This window comes from Indicator indicator, chromosome 18 (genome assembly GCF_027791375.1).
Source record: "Indicator indicator isolate 239-I01 chromosome 18, UM_Iind_1.1, whole genome shotgun sequence".
Classification (NCBI taxonomy): Eukaryota; Metazoa; Chordata; class Aves; order Piciformes; family Indicatoridae; genus Indicator; species Indicator indicator.
This window is the reverse complement of record NC_072027.1, coordinates 2,046,190-2,063,686: the sequence shown is the minus strand read 5'-3', so window position 1 is coordinate 2,063,686 and position 17,497 is coordinate 2,046,190. Positions and strand designations below refer to the sequence as shown.

General features: G+C 45.9%; 2 protein-coding genes across 2 annotated transcripts in view; one reads left to right on the top strand and one right to left on the bottom strand.

Moving 5' to 3' along the window:
- FAM13B (family with sequence similarity 13 member B) overlaps positions 1-4,595 on the top strand; it is a 38,108-nt gene extending 33,513 nt beyond the window's left edge. The window contains exons 19-22 of the mRNA XM_054389239.1: positions 1,849-1,932; positions 2,029-2,201; positions 2,923-3,024; positions 4,114-4,595. Of these exons, the coding sequence (XP_054245214.1) occupies positions 1,849-1,932; positions 2,029-2,201; positions 2,923-3,024; positions 4,114-4,237 (483 nt within the window). The 3' untranslated portion in view covers positions 4,238-4,595. The remainder of the gene's footprint in view (positions 1-1,848; positions 1,933-2,028; positions 2,202-2,922; positions 3,025-4,113) is intronic.
- A 428-nt stretch (positions 4,596-5,023) lies between these two features.
- Positions 5,024-17,002, bottom strand: PKD2L2 (polycystin 2 like 2, transient receptor potential cation channel). The gene is made up of 14 exons (XM_054389353.1): positions 16,912-17,002; positions 16,559-16,692; positions 15,835-16,091; positions 14,904-15,122; positions 14,102-14,330; positions 13,247-13,417; positions 12,026-12,207; positions 11,470-11,590; positions 10,702-10,803; positions 9,515-9,582; positions 9,155-9,269; positions 8,542-8,654; positions 7,701-7,808; positions 5,024-5,138 (listed from the first exon to the last, which is right to left on the bottom strand). The coding sequence occupies exons 1-14, from the start codon at positions 17,000-17,002 to the stop codon at positions 5,024-5,026; spliced, it is 2,025 nt and encodes a 674-aa protein (XP_054245328.1).
- Positions 17,003-17,497: the final 495 nt, after the last annotated feature.

Below are 17,497 nucleotides of genomic sequence, written 5' to 3'. Positions count from 1 at the left end.
CAGCTTCTGTTCAGCAGCTGTGCTTTGTCCTTGTGTTTGCACTTCATTGCCTTCTAACTCTCAGTGCTTTCTAGTCTTCTCTTTCCTCCTTCTCTGCTCTTGTGAGAGATGAAGAAAAGGTCATACTGTGCAAGGACACCAATGTAAGCTTGTTTGTAGCACCTGTAAACCACCTGAGGAGTCCCAACCAGCTGACTTTGTTCTTCATGAGTTGTGATCAAAATCTTGTGTGCTGACCCAAACTTGCAGCAAAACAGTTGTGATGGTGACTATTTGACCCTTCTACAAGGGGCTGCATAGTTGACATGAGAAAATTTCTTTAAATCCAGCAGTTGTCTGCCACATTTACATAGCTGGGCAGTGGCTCAGCAGGAATTTAATCTGCTGTTTATGTTGACTCTGACTGTTCTTGGCTATCCTCTTTAAGCTGAAGTACATTGAGATAAAGGGATCAGCTGTCCAAGATCATTCCTTTCTTCCACATACACTTTTGGGGAGCTGTTTTTATAGGAAAATGTGATTTACATTGCAGTCAGGTTTCCCTTTAAGGGCTTTTCTGTAAGTATTCCTCTCCATAAGCATTTCTTCATGGCTGGTGAGTCCTAGGTCATTTGTGGTACCCTTGACTAGTTGGGTTTTCTCCCACTTTTCACCTCCAATATCTGTCTTGTCAGCTGAGATGCATTTTATATTTCCAGGAGCCTTATGACTATACCATAGTGTGTGTGTGTCTGTGGTTTTGTTGTTGTAGTATTTTTTGTTTGTTTTGGGTTTGTTTTTTATTTTTTTCTGTGAAATACAGGGATGGGTGATAGCCAAGCCAAAGGATTTTAAATTCAGGAGAGATCTTGGTAACATAATTCCTAATCTGTGATGTAGGCAATGTCTGTAAAATATTTTTCACAGGTCTCTGCTTTTGAAAGCTGTAATTGCCACATGGAGCTCTCTAATTACCAGGAACTGTTCAGTGATAGCTTCTGGTTAGGCTACATTCAGTGCCAGGTACTTGAAGAATTGCTTTTTGGTTTTGTTTTTTGTGATACTTCCATCTTCAGGCTATCTTGGTATGCTGATCACTGAGGCCTGTGTCCAAAGAAGCAGGAAGCTATCTACCTTTCTTGAACTAAAGGTTTTTGACAGGTTGTTGCCTGTGTGGCTTTCCGTATTGCACCTTCCTCCTGTTCAAAGAGTCCATCTGTGGAAATTGCTTGTGCTGTGCAGGGGTAAGGGATGAGCAGGGCAGCACTGCATGTGCACAGCTGACAGGAATACCTGTGCAGCAGTAGCACCTGGTGCAGGCTGAAGTTCAAAGGATTTAGACTCCCTCTTTTTGAGGTGGCAACGGATAACTCTTACACAGCACTTCAGAGAGGTCTGGCAAAAGAAACTGGGAGTTGTTATTCCCAGTGTATGCCTGGCAGAAGATAAAAACCAGCTCTGGCCTTGTGTATTTTTATAATCTCCCTGTGCTTTGGGAGGAACAAGAGTAAATATGAAATGTGGAGATAACTTTGTGAATTTCCTACAAAATGTGCAGAAATAAGGAGAGTGCTTTTTAATTGAGAGGAATATTAGGGTTTCAGGTATTTTTTTCCTCTGTGTCAAGGATACTTTGGGGCATCTGAGCTTTTGGGGTTATATGGTTGGTTGTCTGTGTTCTGTGTGTATGTTTGTAGCCTCTCATTCCTTCAGAAGAAGAAATCTGAACCTGCTTTAACTCAAGGGTTGAACTAGATGATCTCCAGAGGTCCCTTCCAACCTCTACCATTCTGTGATTCTGTATTAAGGAAATTGAACAAAACTCTGACCACACACAGCATTTAATGAAGCAAACTTCTGTTTTTGCAGGGGTCTCCATCAACCAAGAGGCGTGGGCAGATGTTGCAGCCCATTATTGAAGGGGAAACTGCTCACTTTTTTGAAGAAATTAAGGTATGTCCAGTGCATTTTGAAAAAATACTTCCCAGAGCTTGCAATAGGGAACCAAAATATTTCATATTTGTTTTGAACTTCTGCTTTGCCTTTCAGGAAGAGGAGGAAGAAAGTGATGGTTTGTCTGCAGACCTGAGCGATATCTTAAAAACTGCTGCCCAAACCCAGCCTGTTTTAAGCCCAATTGAAAACTCTGAGTCTGATGTTGAAGATGGTCAAGAGAAACTGACCCGAGACCTGAGGCTGTCAAGCACCCGGGCTGCTTCCATGTATGGCAGAAATGAGAAGTGACTACAATCCTGCTATGGAAGTTGCAGTTCTTGCACTTACAGTCCTGATATCAAAGAGATGGTGTTGGGTGGAAGGGAAGTTTAGCACTTCATGGGAAGTGTTTGGTTTGAACGAGTCTTTTTCTCTGGAGAGAGACTGTTTGCAGAAGCCTGTAGTGACAGGACAAGGGGCAATGGCTTCAAGCTAGAGAAGAGTAGATTTAGGCTAGATATTAGGAACAAGTTCTGCATCACAAGGGTAGTAGAACACTGGAGCAGGTTGCCCAGGGAGGTGGTTGTGGCCTCATCCCTGGAGATACTCAAAGTGAGGCTCAACAGAGCTCTGGGCAGCCTGATCTAGTTGAGGATGTCCCTGCTGACTACAGAGGAGGTTGGAGTGGATGACCTTTGGAGGTCCCTCCCAAACCAGACTGTTCTATGATTCTGTCTAAGATGTTTTTGTTTTGACTGAATTGTTTAGTATCTTCTAAACCTTCTTCAGCCTTCTTCAAGCTGTGTAGACAGCAGAAAATTCTTAGTCTTTTATTAACTACTGCTGTATTCTGAGTATTTCACCATCAAACACACAACATATTCCTTATGAGCAAGGCAGGTTTATTATTAGTGCAGCTAGCGCAGTTGGGTTTGAGTATGCCTTGAAGGATTTAAATTTCACTGTGTGGCCAACAGTATTTTTCTTCTTTCACTTGAAATTTTTTAGGCCTGAACTATTGGAGCAGCTGTGGAAAGCCAGAGCTGAAAAGAAGAAGCTACGTAAGACACTACGAGAATTTGAAGAGGAGTTTTATCAGCAGAATGGAAGGTTTGTTGAGCACAAAACCAGCCTCACTTTGTGGCCAACTTTTTTTTTCTTTGTTTCCCAACTTTCTGTGTGAATGTTGCCAAATGGAATCTGGCAAATTTACTAATAGAGGAAGCCTGCTCCTGGGTTTTGTTTCCTCTATTAATCTGTAAAGTATAATAATGAAAACAGAAGAATTGGGGGGATTCCATTTTAAAAAGAAGTTTATTAAACAAATTTTAATACAACTCCCTTCCCCCCTTAGATTATCCCTCTGTTTTTAACATAGGGCAGGGAACTTTGCTTGTTTGTGTGTTGTTCCAGTAAGGCAGTCCTGACAGTGGGGCCTGAACTGGTATAGAAGTTTTATTCTTCTCTGTGTTGTTTAGTTCTTTGGGGCTTTGTCTTTGAATGTTATGAACTTGATTCAACTGCTGCCCCTTGTGCATAATAGGAGTTTTCTTGAAGTCTTATCACCTCATGAACAAAACTAAAAACACTCTTACGAGGTCAGGCAGTTTTTGGACTGGCAGGTATTCCATTTAACTCTTTCTACTATATTTCTCCTTAACTACGAACTCCTGGACTGCTGGTCACACAAGTCTCACTAATGTGCTTTCATCATGCCTTTAGTGGGTTTGGGACATAACTCCCTTTGACTTCAATGGCAAGTAATGAGGTTAATAATGAAGGGTTGATTTAAAAATAAGTCAAATGGATAGATTAATTGATTGTGTCCAGTCCTCTGGAATAATTCTCTATCCGTTTGTGGGTCAGGCCACATACAGTGAAAACACAAAGTGACTTAAATGGTATTGGTGTTCATTAACAGCATGTGGAAGTCTTCATAGACTGTTAATAAAATCTCTAGAGAGAGAGAGAGAAGGGAAGCTGAAGAGAGTGATCTATAATAAACTTCTGCAGCAGGGTTTTTAGTAGTTTAGGTGATGGCAGTTTTAATTACAATGAGCTAAGATAGGTCTATGTGTTTATTATTGCTGCCCAAACTGTTTTGATCTGCCCTGTGCTAACTGCAGAGAGCTGCTTTTGTGTCTGGCTTGCTGCAGGATGGAGGATTTTCTCTAACCTTGGGTGTGCTGCTTTTTACAGGAACGTGCAAAAAGAAGATCGAGTTCCCATGCTAGATGAGTACAGGGAGTACAAGAAAATCAAAGCCAAGCTCAGGCTGTTGGAGGTCCTGATCAGCAAACAAGATTCTTCAAAATCAATTTAAATTCTGTTCCTCCAACCCATTGAATCACCTGATGTTTCCATATGCTACCACTGTACTTACTGGGTGCTTGTGTTCATTTGTCATGCACTGTGGAAAGAATCCAGCTTGTGCACTTTATTGTGGTGCCACTAGAACACGTTTGCAGGGTGAGTAGGTCCTGTCTAGAGAGCAAGTGAGATTTCCAAGTTTGAGACTGCTCTGTCCAACTTTAGCAAACACAGTTTCCATCACAGCCTTGTATTACAGATGCATCCATCTTGTTCCAAAACAACCATAGCTTTTCTTTTATATATATTGTTGGGTTTCTTTCTTTCTTGGCATTCAAGAACTTTGAGACTTTTGTTCTTACCACCTTTTTGCATTGTTGAAGAAGTGATCGATACCATAAGGCTCCACTGAACTACTCCTCTTGCCTAGGTTTTTTTTTTTTGTTACGGAGGGGAAGAAGAAAAAACCAAGTCAGCAAATTTTAAACGTGCAGCTCTGTTTCCTGGAACACTTTAAAAAACAGACTGAAATTCCTTTCAAAAGGACTGCTGTGGAACAACTTTTAATTGTTTTTGGTATTCTAAATTGCACCTGTAACACAGTAATAATTAACATCTCTGCATTTTGCTCATTAGTGGTCACTCTTCCTCCTTGATAAAGATGCTGGTGGACAAACCTGAAAGTGACCTTGCTTAGTGTCTTTTAAAACTGGGAAAAAACCTGCAAAGTTATATCACATGCTGCCTACAGGACTTGTGTTATTGTTGTTCATTTTCTCATGGTCTGGGTTGTTGTTCATCAGCTAGTGGTGACATAGTGTTTTGTCTGAATTGGATACTGCATCTCCGCTTGAGGAAGATCTGAGGAACGTAAGGAACGTTTCGGTGTCCGGTGGCGCTCGGCCTCCTGTAAGCTCCAGCACAAAAGAGCTGGCTTAGGACAGTTGCAATTCCACTGTACCTGAAGTAAGTGTGGTTATCAAGGGCTAAAAATCAGTGTAGTTCATGTGCACCACAGGGTGAACTGTTGGTTTTGAGTGGAAAAAAAAAAAACAATTACTGCTGTTTATCAACAATTTTGTTTTACAGTTGGAGAATAAAAATGTTACCTAACCCTTATGATGTAAGCAAAACAGTTTATGGGCCTTGCATGATTTAGCTTCAGAGTTGAAACTAATGTTTTGAGTATCACATCTGCTGTGCTGAATGATGATTTAGCTACTAGCTTTATGCTCTACAACAGCCATCAGCAGCTGGTTTTGATCTGGCAGAATCTAAATGTTAATTTTACCTGGTGCTTTCTCAAGGTTTTCTTTTTTCTTTTTTTTTTTTTTTTCCTCTTCAATGTATCAGTTTGTGGCCAGGGTTTGCATGCACCTACTCTCACTGCATGTTTGGATGACTGGCTAATGTCAACATAGCAATGATTCACACTCCTTTATGAAAGACCAAAAATGAACTGCAATGACTAGCATGTAACCTCACAGACTTGCTCTTTTGTCTTGAAGCATATGAAATAGGTTGGAAGTAGAATTTGTAGTGCTCAGATTTCATCTGTGTACTGTAGAATACTTCTTGATTTATTTTACTCTGCTTGTAGGCATGTAATTTTGGACTTCAGAACAACAACAAAAAAAAAAGCACTAAAACTCTTGAGCACTGGTGGTATGCCTTTTCTTTTGTTCTTTTTCTTTCCTTTTGTTTTTTTTTAACTGCAAAATGACCTGGGACCTTAGAGAATGATGAGGTTAAACTAGTCTTGAGACCATTTCTCAATTTTACTCAGTTCCATTGTGCAATGTAGACTTCAGTTCCTTTTCTTTCAGTCTGCAGACACGGGTGTATCCAAACATTGAAACTAATGTGTACTGTATAGTGTTGTACATGAATGTTTGTGTTTTATATACCACATGCAAAATGTCAATATGCACTATTTAAATGTTTTAAATAATATATTCCTCCTTTATAATGCTTAAATCTATATGATTCCAATATTTTTATAAGTGAGTGAGTGATCAGACTGGTTCCAATTCAGAATTAACAGCTGCTTTGTGTTCGTTATGCAGTGTTTGGCTGTTTATTCAGTATAGTAGATAATAAGCATGGCAACAGTTATGCTGAGTGTGTTTTGTGCCATCCTTGTTGAGCAATAAATAAATGGTAGAACTAGGCATTTGTGATATAACAGTTTTACTTTGGTAAAAGCAAACCCTATATATCTCTATGGATATATAGATATGGAATATATATAACTAAACCAGATATAATTGCATTGCTATGTCTGGTGCTCATTGTATAGACTTTTATAATAAAAATACCTTAACCTTTATTGTCATACATCTTTGTTTCTCATCATACTTTCTCCTCCACTGCCGCCTCTTAAAACCAAAAGTCCTTGGCTCTATCTGTAGCTCCAGGCTGTGCTGAGGCAGGTCTGAGCTCTGCAGCAGAGCTCACACACTGCTGGTGGAGGCTCAGCTGCTGAGACAGCTGGGATGAAGCCATAGCAGTTTCAGTCTTGTTTTACCTGTTTGGACTGTGCCTGACAGCAGGGAAGTGACCTCAACTGACAGCTTTGTGTGGTGTGGGCTTCGGTTCCTGCTAGGGTGCAGGTGTTTTGTCTCTTCCAGGAGATAAATGAGGTCAGGAGACTGAAGTAGTGAACCCTGACAGGGAAACCAGCGCAGGGCCATGCTGTGCTGCTGGGCTGAAGGGATCTTTCTGGGTCCTTTCAAATGCCTGTCTGCCCTCTTCTCCGTGCCACAGCCTTTCCACACTGCGGTTAGACACAGAGGGAGCCTGTGTTGTCCTGCCGGTGCTCTGCAGGACAGGAGGCTGCGTAACCCAAGTCCTTGTTCCTTCGTTCCAGACTGGGACTGGTGTGAGCGTGGAGCGAGGCGCCCTCTAGCGGTCACAGCGGTTAAGGCCTGGTCAGAACAGCAGCGTGCCTTCAGTCCTGGCAGAAGAATACTTCTTGCTTTTTTTCTCTGAAGGCAGTAGTGACATGTTTTGGAAGCAACAGGTTCCTGAAACAAGAACTGTTGAGCATTAAGCATTAAACTTGGCAGCAGGAAAAATGGTCTGGGGAAGTGAGGGCCAGCGACCTATGTGCTGTGAACTCTGTGCGGCAAGATGAGGGCTGCATTAGGCCAGGGGTGGAGCAAAGGGCAGGGAGCAGGCCCAGGGTGACATTTATTGTCATCTGCTCTCTTGGTTACCCATCTGTCTCATAGCTGCCCCAAAGCAAGGCAGAGGAGTAATTGTTGTTCAGTCTTTTGTAGAGATGCAAAACCTCCAGCAGAGGTTGGTCAGTTCTCACAGTTAACACACCTGAAACTTGCAGAGAGAAGAGCCAGAAGCAGTAGTGGTGTCTAACTTTATTAACAACTCCTAGCCAGAAATAGAAAAAAGAAAATAAAAGGGACTGGGGACTGGGTTTATTTACAGTGTGTGATGTGTCAGGCCATCTCTGTTACCAGGGTTGCTCCTTGTGCTGCTGCAGCTGCATGGTTTCTAGGGCACTCTGGATTCTCTTCTTCATTCTGTTGCATTCTCCCCGCAGCTCAGCTAGGTAGCTGAGGAGCCTACAACACACAAACACAACCATGTGTCCTGAAGATGGTGCTGCCCTTAAGACTTGCAGTTGCAGCCTTCCTCTGCTCGCTCGTGTGAGCTGACAAGGGCCTAAGTCCTGAAATAACCCTTCAGGAGCCTGAGGACTCATAGCTTGTGTCCCCCTCCCTGAGCAGCCACAAAGGAGATGCTCTGGAAGAGTGATGGCATTTTAAATTCTTGTCCCACTTCCCTCTTGACTAATGTTACACTGCTGTACCAGATGACTTTGTTTCCTTCTTCCCTCTCTTTGTCATCCTGTATAAGAGCACTGTCTTAAGACTACTGAGAGGGGATCTTGATAATGTCTATAAATATCTGAGGGGTGGGGTCAAGAGGAAGGGGTCAGGCTCGCTCCAGTGGCACCTGGTAATAGGACAAGGAATAATGGATATGAGCTAGAACACAGGAAGTTCCACCTCAACACGAGGAGAAACTTCTTTACTGTGAGGGTGCTGGAGCACTGGAACAGGCTGCCCGGAGAGGCTGTGGAGTCTCCTCTGGAGACTTTCGAAGCCAACCTGGAGGTGTTCCTGTGTGGCCTGCCCTAGGTGATGCTGCTCTGGCAGGGGGATTGGACTGGATGATCTCTGGAGGTCCCTTCCAACCCCTACCATTCTGTGACTTTTGGAGTGTCACTCAGGGTTCCAGCTATGGCTGCAGTTGCCCTGGAATAGGAATGAGGCTACAGGAGCAGACACTTACATCAGGTATTCTGCAGAGGAGATGGAGCCTTGAGCTGTGACGGCGTCCATGTCCTTAGCAGGTGGATACATCCGACCAAGTCTCTCTTCCATTTCCTGCAGTTTTGATTGCTTCTGTTCAACACCAGAGGGATCAAGATAAACCAGTGTCAAAGCCAGCATGGTTCTCTGAGACACCTGTAACTGTCACTCATGCAGGGAGGGAGCAGGCAGGAAAAGATGGTGCAGCTTTGGGGAGAAAAATGTTCTCCAGCTGAAAGCAGACTTTTCCTTCTGGCCCTTCCATAAAGACAGGATCTGGGAATTTACATTTCGTTCCAGAGCCTGTACACGTGGCGTTTCCAGCCAGCCAAGGGCCTTTTCCCTCTTCTGTGGTAGAAGGGAGATTTGGTTTTAGTCCTATGTTTTAGAAGCACTAGCAAAGGCTGATGGAAATGTTTGTAAAGCAGAAGCAAGCTGCAGCAATCTTTCTTCTTGCTGTAGATGCAGCCTCTGACCCAACAGATTGCTGTCAAACTTGTTTCCCATACATCTGTTTCTGTTTAACATGTGGGCAAATGCCCAGCTCACAACTTCATAGCTGAGACATTCTGCCCTCGCCCTTCTGCCCTCACCCTACTGCCCTCACCCGACTGCCAGCTCTGCTGCTGCAGCGTGTGACCTTGCCTGAGCAAGCTGCCATGTGAAGCTTTGGGCTTTTGCTCTTTCTGTGATGTTAACAACAATATTCTGAGGAGAAACAGTTTTTGTGAGTAACAGTGGGGACAACTGTGACTCCTTTACCGTTGTTCAACTCCTGAAGTACAATCAGCAGTTTTCAAGAAAAGAATCAAGGCTACCTTTTCGGTATCGCTGTCTCCATCAGAGGCTGGAAGTTCCTTCCTTGTCCTTCACACAAAGGAGAAGAGGCAGAAGTCCTGTGAGAATCAGTCTGTGCTCGGTGCAGGGGGGAACAGCAAATGCTGAGCTCCTACCTTTCCCAGTTCTTGCGTGTTGCATTTGCCTCTCTCTCTGGCTTCTTCAGCTTGAGCTTGACAAGGGCCTGTTGCAGACAGGGGAAGCCAGGCACATTAAATGGGCTGTGTCTAACCAGACCCTGCTGCACAAGGACTTGGATGCAAGGAACAGACTGTCAGTTGCTTTGGCAGCTGAACACAAACCTCACCAGTCTTCTTTCTTTCTTCCCTTAGCTCAGCTCAGAGAACTTGCCCTGCTCTGTCTCAGATTTGTCATTAAAACCCTGAAGGTAACAGCCATCCAAATCCAGTAAGAGTTTCTGTTTTCAGGCCTGTTTAGTATAATCTTAGTGGAGTCCTGGGGAAGTAGGAGAATGAGCTCGAGTAGGGGAATCTAAGCTGTGCTTTTGCTGCCCAGACCAGCTGCATCCTGCCCAGGGCCTCCCTCAATAAACCCCAGGCTTTGCAGAAGGAATGTGACTTGTCTCTGCCACTCATAAAATCCTACAGGACAATTTCAGGTAGGTAGAGCTGCCAGCCCCCCTCTGCAGCACAGCGTAGGCTAACTTGGAGAAACACTGAATGCACAGGTCTCATCCTGAACCTACCTCAGTCTTTTCTCACTGGTGATGCTGTAATCCCCAGCTAAAGTCTAGGCAGAGATACTGACTTGTCCCAGCTGTGTGCAACCTCCTTTGGCTTCAGTGTGTGCATTTGGCAGGAGAGGAGGGGGTTGTGATTTCAAGTTGAACAGAAAAGTTAGGGAAAGATTTGTTGCCCTTTTTCACTCATTGCTGGCAGGTAAGAATGGTCTGAACTTTGTGGAGTTTTCAAGGTACACATTTCTACTTTTCTTCCCATGCAGAGAAGATCTTTAGTTTCTCAGCTGGCAAGAGCAGCAACACTAACCTCTGAAGAAAGCTGGTGATGGGACAGTTCACAAACCAGGCTGGTCTGCAATACTTCCTTCAAAAGGGTGAAGTAAAGGTAGGCTCCTTGCACCCTACCTCCCCATTAGGAGCTCCTGTGGGTTTGATGGAAGGGTGTTTCTGTACCTGTCAAATGTTTATTTAATGGCAAAGCAACTATTGGCTGTTCTTAAATGGCTATGGCCCAGCTGCTTTAGGCTGTTTCTTAGTGATGTAGCTTAGAATTCCTCCTCCTATCTTGAATTCAATGAGGGAGTCACAGAAGTGTTTACTTACCTGTCTGAAAAATTCTTTCATCTGAAACTTTTGGCTGGGCATCACTTCAAATTCTGCTTTGACTGCTGAATAGGAGTCATTTATGATGGCCAGAAACATGCTCTGCACAGGAAGGATGCAGTTAGATATTCACTTCTGGAAACTGCATTTGTGTTATGCTGGGGCTGTTGTCCTAGGGCAGCTAAGCAGGGGACCAAGAACTCTGCTTGGTGCAGATGTGCTCCTAATGCAGTTAAATTATCTGATAATCTTAGGGAATATTTTTGGGAGACAAATCATTATTTCCCAGCTGGCTAGGAGCCCCCAGTTCCTCCAGATCTGGCACCAGATTTCCTGGCTTGCAGATTTATCAGATGGTCTTTCAATAGAGGAAAGCATCAATCTGATAAATCAACCCCACACTTGCACAGCCCCATCAAAGTCTCTTGAACCTTCCCACCTGACAGGGCTGGCATTATGCAGTGTTCAAGAGCAGCCAGTTAAGGTTCCTGAAATTAAAACCTTGAGAAATGAGTGCTGCAGCAGAGTGGAAGTGGAGCATGGTGCCAAAGCCCCTTCTGTGGCTGGCTGGAGGAAGGCAGAGCTGGGAAATGTTTTGCCTGCTGGGAACTCCTGCAAAAGAGTTCAGACTCTCTCTCTCCCCAGGTGTACTGAGGGGCAGCAGGGGCAAGCCCAGAGTCATCTTGTGGTGACAGCTGTCTCAGAGCACTAACCAAGAGCTCTTCAGTGCTGGTGCAAGAGGCTAGGCAGTTTTAAAATGATACCTACCAGCAATATGAAGAACACAAAGAATACAAATGTGATGAAGTAAAAAGGTCCAAGGATTCTGTCTGCTGCTTCTATGGTTTCGAACTTAAAATCCCCCAGCACCATACGAAACTGTGTGAAGCTAGGAGTGAAAAAGCCCAGAATGAGGTTGGCTGGCTCCTGTAAGTAACACTTAAAAACCAGAAGCAACAGACTCAGCTGAAACTGACCTTTACCTAGTCACTGAAACCAAAAGGCAAGCCATGACAACACAGCAATGGTGAGTTGGGTGTTTAACATCTACTTGAGAATGTGAAAGGACAAAGGAATTTTTAAATGGCTTGTAGGATTGGATAAATCACCTGCCTTAAAACCAGAAAATTCCTTCCTTCCTGCTCCTGTCCCCTGTTAGTGCAGAAGGTCACAGCACAGGCCTCTGTGTCTCCCTATAGGGGATTTTATCCCTAGCTAAGGTAAGTACTTATGCCTCTCTATTGCAGCATCTTGGAACTAGCTCACATCCAATCACCTGCACCAGCTGGGGAGTTTGTATCAAGAAGTTTAGAAAGTGACCTACATGGAGTTCTGGAAAGTGGAAAACTCTTCAGCTTGAGACCCAAAGACCAGGTAGCCAAACTGGGCATAGGCAAAGAAAATGATGAAGAAGATGATGGAGAATCCAAGGATGCCTTTGGCACAGCGAGATAAGGTGCAGGACAGCTGTGCCATGGTTTTGTTGAAGTTTATGTATTTAAGTATCTGCAAGAGAACAGCACAGAACAACTGTAAGTGGGGGATGAAAACACACTGCAACACCCTGGCAGGCTCCCTGGAATGTTTTCTGTAGTGGTGCTTCACAGGTTAGGGCATACCTAGAAAGAATTTCATGGTGTGTGTCTGTAAGGAGAGGCTGGCTTGGGTGTGCTGCTGCAGAGATGAGTATTCTGCAGGGCAAATCCACTGATGTGCTACAGCTAGCAGTGTGTGGACTGCTCTGTTATGTGCCATCAGCTCTAGCAGATACGGAGCCCTGGTCAAGGAGAATGCAAGCCACACCACCCCCGTGCACCTCAGGATTCCCTGACAACCTGACTTGGTAAGGAGCTCTCCTTTACAATTATTAATGATAACCACAGGTCTGCTACTGCATTAATGATCCTCAGGCTGAGGGGAGGATGATGCAGACTGGGAGCATGCAGCTAAGGTACAGAAGGGATGTAAGGAGGAAGACACAGAAGTGGTGAACAGCCAGGGCTCCCAAAGAGCCCCCTCCTGCAGCCTCCACTCAGGTGGAGGAAGGCCAGAAGCCTGTTTATGGTGAAAGGAGGTCATGATAGCTTATGTCCAGGTATTTGGGGTGTGCTGCAAAGCCTGATTGCTTCTGGCTGTGAGCACCTTCATTTCAGACACGTTTTGCCTTCCTCTAAAGTTAAAAAGTAGCTATTGATTTCATAGCTTGTCAAGAGCTTCGTTTACTGTAGCTGTTCCTTCTGCACAGGCTGTGACCTGGCTGATATTTGGTGTAGGAAAGCACTGAGTTTGAGGAGGCTGCTTGCCCATGATGCTTTCCCAGCTGCCCCACTGGAGACAGCTGCCCACACCCCAATTTTTAAATTAGATGGGCTTGGAATTTGCATGACCCTTGTTTATGAAGGTAACTTGAAACTCTTCTGGAATCTTATAAACAGAATTCTCCCTTTTAGCCCCACCTTTTGCAGTTCAGCCATGAAAAGGTAAAAGCCAAGCTTTAGAAACACTCTGCTTCATGAGTACAGCTAAAGGGAGTGAGAGCCAATACCTTTATCCAAGCCAAGAAGAGAGTGACAGCAATTGTGTTGTTGTAAAGGACCTGGCAGGATGCAAGGAAGTAGAAGTCTGGGTACCCCTGGGGATCAGACAGCAGCTCCTCCACCAGCAGGGACACTTGTGCAGTGCGGTAGATATTGAAGACAATGGCAAGGATGGAGACCTGAGGGAAAGCAGAGACAGTGAGATGGGAGTCCAGCTGCCTGGCCTCTCTTCAGGCTGGCACTATGCAGGAAAGACCACTGATGGCAAAAGGCCTTTGGTTAGGCTGGGAGAACCTCAGCTCTTTAGATCACAGAATCACAGAAGCAATCAAGTTGGAAAAGACCCTTGGGATCATCAAGTCCAACCAATAACCCTACACTGCAAGGTTCAGCCCTAAACCGTATCCCCAAGCACCACATCCAAACCACCTTTACACACATCCAGAGCTGGTGAGCCAACCACCTCCCTGGGCAGCACATTCCAATGCCTGACTAGATGCTTTGTCATGAACTGTGTAGATGAGACTTCACTAGCCACAGAATTTGTAGCTGTCCTGTGACAGTTCTGGGCCTGAGTCATGTACCATGCTGCAGATATTCTAACCTTACTGCCTTAGAGCTTTCCTGCTCTGCAAAGACAAAGACTGAAACAAACAAGGTGGATAGTGAGTAGAAAGGATGTGGAGCTGCAGTGGGCTGACAGCAAGGCTAGGTGAGTTCAGGTGTGCTGCCCCATGGTGAGCCCTGTGGCCGCTTCAATGTAGAACAACAGGTGGGTGGCTGACCAGGAAAAGATGCTGGCTGTCTATCCAGTGCTAGCCTAGGCTCGCAAGCACAGAGGTGAAAGTCAAAGGGTAGCTCACCACCACCAGCAGCAAATCCAGCCAGTTCCAGGCACTTCTGAAGTAGTTCCCTTTCAGTTTTATGATTTTTCCAACTTCCTGGGTGAGGAATATGAAGATAAAGAGGCAACAGGAGAGTTCACAAGAAGCCAGGAAGTAATCGAAATAAGTGACGTATCTGAGGAGCTTCACAGAGTAGAAGTGTGAAGAGGTGAGAGCACCCCCACCGGCAGGGAACTCCACCACCAACCTGGGAAAGAAAGGTGGTAGTTACCATCCCTTTCCATCTTCTCACTCCTGGGTTTTCTAATACTAATTATTGCAACATTAATAATACCTTAATGGAACTCCTACATCTCCAAGATCTTCATGTAAGGGCTAAGTGCCCCAAGGAACACTATTACATAGTAGGGAAGGTTGAAGGGAGAAAGGGAAGCTTTTAGGATACCCAAGCTATGGTGTTTAGATAGAGTTCTCAGAAGAGCAGATGTTCACCCTACCCTGAGTCTTCTTCCTCCACTAACTGACACCAGGATAATAACTCAGTCTTCCAGCATTGCACAAGGCTGTGAGCTCTATTCCAACAGAGAGCAGCAACAAGCTGTTGTATAGACCAGATACAAGGTATGAAAAAACAGAGAGGAAGGAGATGGTCTGCTGCCTGCACTGAGCTTCTGCATTTTTAATGAGTTACTATCTTGCCAGCTGGTACCTGAGAAACGTGGCTGCATAATCCTGAGCTCAGCAGCCCTTCCTGGTGTCCTGATGGAAGCACCATGCCTCAGTGAATTGGATTTCATACACAGTCAAGGTAAGAGCTCACCTGGTTATACAAAAGAGGTTTACATTTGCATTGTATGTTGAGAAGTCAACAAACACCACCCTGGTTCCTCTGGTGAGCCAGCTGTGCTGCCTGAGAAACTCCAACTTCTTGAGACTCCCCTGCTTGGACCTAGGTAAGGTGAACTTGTATCCTCCACTGCTGTACACAGCCACAGCCCCCCAGTGCCACAGGGACGAGGAGGCTGAGGAGTATTTCCACCTGGCAGAAATGGGAAAACAAAGCAGCTCAGCTTGAGGAAACTGGATTCAAGTTGGCTTTAACTTTTATTTTATATGGCCCTTGTTAGTTCTTCTTGTCTTCTTCACCCATAGCTGACCAGTTAAGCCTTTGAATAACACCTGTGTTCGGTATGTGCCAAACACATGGCCCTGAAATATTCCTACTCCTTTTATTTAGCAGCTCAGTGCATTCACAAGCCAGCAACTGCTTCTGAATCTGGACTTCACCCAGTTCATTACCTTCAAACCTTTACAGATAGAAGGAGTCTCTCTGCTTTGCATAGTTCCTTGTCACTGTGGCATGCTCATGTGTTTGATTACTTTCCAGCAATGCTAGGTGTGTGGAGCAGGCCATGGCTCTGTCTCCAGGGCATTTTAGCATGACTCCAATTTACAAACATGTGATTTAAATCCAGGCTTGGTGTAACTGAGCATTTCTGCAGAGCTGTTAGTGGAGGCAGGCCCACCAACATCTGCTGCTGCTTCCAGTTCTTCCTGCCCCTCTGCTGTACGTTTCCCATGCCAGGCTCCCATCTCTAAGGCTGGCACAGAAACAAATCCATGGTTTACCTCTGTGTAAACAAGAGGAAAACTCAGCTAATTGCATGTGTGGTTGTTACCCACTGAAAAACGCTGGCATTAAGGGTTTGGGGAGGTTTTCCAAGGCATTTCAGTGCTGGGTTGGGACTTACTCAGGTGCATTCCCTGGCCCAAAGTCAGAGCTGTCCTCAGCTCCAGAGTGGTAGTTGCTGTAGCACCTGTCCAGAAGGACACGGAAGGAGGGGTGGATGGAGCAGCTGTTGTGGTGCACTTTCAGCTGGCGGATCTGGGCTGCTCCTAACAGCAAATTCTCGTAGTAGATGTGGCTGCTGTTGTGCTGGAGGGGGAACGTTCTGTTGGTGTACCATTTGTCCCAGTAGAGTCCATCCAGGAGGGGTCCCTCTGCAAACTGCACGGATGGGGGAGGTTAGAGAATCAAAAGGAGGTTTAAATACCACTGTTACTTTAGCCTACTTTAAGAGCAACGCAGGTGACTCAAGATGGTACACTCCCCTGCCTGCCCTGGTGGGAATCCTAGCTGGGTTTTGGTTTTACAGCTGAAAATCAAAAGAACTGTAAACGTAAACTCAGTATTTTTCCGGCTTCATGGAAACTCTATTCACACCAAGCATAATACTGAGAATACGAAGCAGCAATTAACTGGTCTGCTGTTTTCTTCCACTGACTATTCAGAACTACCAGCATTGCTGTTTGTACCTAGAATATCTCCAAATGTGGTTTAAGAGGTTATTTGTTGAAAGCACAACATCTGGCACATGGCTTTTGGGAGAACTGCATGACTGTCTTGCTCTGGATTAACACTAAGAGCTTCTTCTTTTGTTCTCCAGGAAAACACCTTTGCAAAGGAAGCCTTACCCTCCAGAAATCATCTCTGCTCCCAATGCTCCTGAAACTGGTCCTGTTGTCCTCAGAGGAGGAGGGCTCCACGAAGACCTGGGCCATGACTTTCTGCAGGTAGTACATGTCTGAGCTCACCATGCCAAACGCCACTGCAAAGAAGGGGCAGAGAGGGGATGTTCTCAGGCTGAAATTGGGGTATGACAACAGCTCCTAATCCTGCTCCTCTGCTCCAGCTGTCACTAAGTGATGCTGCTAGGGGGGCGAAGTGACCCTTTTGAGCGTGTGACAGGTGGAGTATGGCTAAACCCCTGCAAGAGGGGCAGATTGCACAGCAGGTGTAAAGTCACCTCCGTGGCTGGACGACTTACGTGTGCAGAGGGCTACCAGGAACACGATGTAGATGGCCAGGTCCCGCTGGGTGGTTTTCGGCACCAGCTTCCTGCTGTGTCTGCGCTTCATAGCACCTGCTCGGAGAAATGTCGGCGGGGGCCGAGAGGAGCCGGAACCGTCAGCGGCGGCCGAGGCCCGGCCTGGGACGTGAGGCTGTGCGGCGGGTGAGGGGAGGGCAAGGTGCGGGCCCGGCCCGGCGAGGAGAGCAGCAGGGCCCGGCGAGGAGAGCAGCAGGCCCCGGCCTCCGGCTCTCCCCAGTTTGGATCCCAACGGGCGGCGGGGGCCGGTTCCGCTCGCAGGCTGCGGCAGGGCTCGGGCTGGGCAGCGGGGCCGAGCTGCCGCCCTCGGAGCTTGCTGTGCTCTGCATTTTCACTGCCCCCCAGCGTGTGCTGGGGCTTGGAAAGAACCTCTGGAGATCATCCCGTCCAGCCCCATGGTTAGCGCAGGATCACCTACCGCACATCACCCAGGAACACAGGGTGGCAGGCGGGATCCGAATGCTGCCAGGGACACTCCACAACCTCTCTGGGCAGCCTGGACCAGACACCTGCCGCCCTCCAAGGG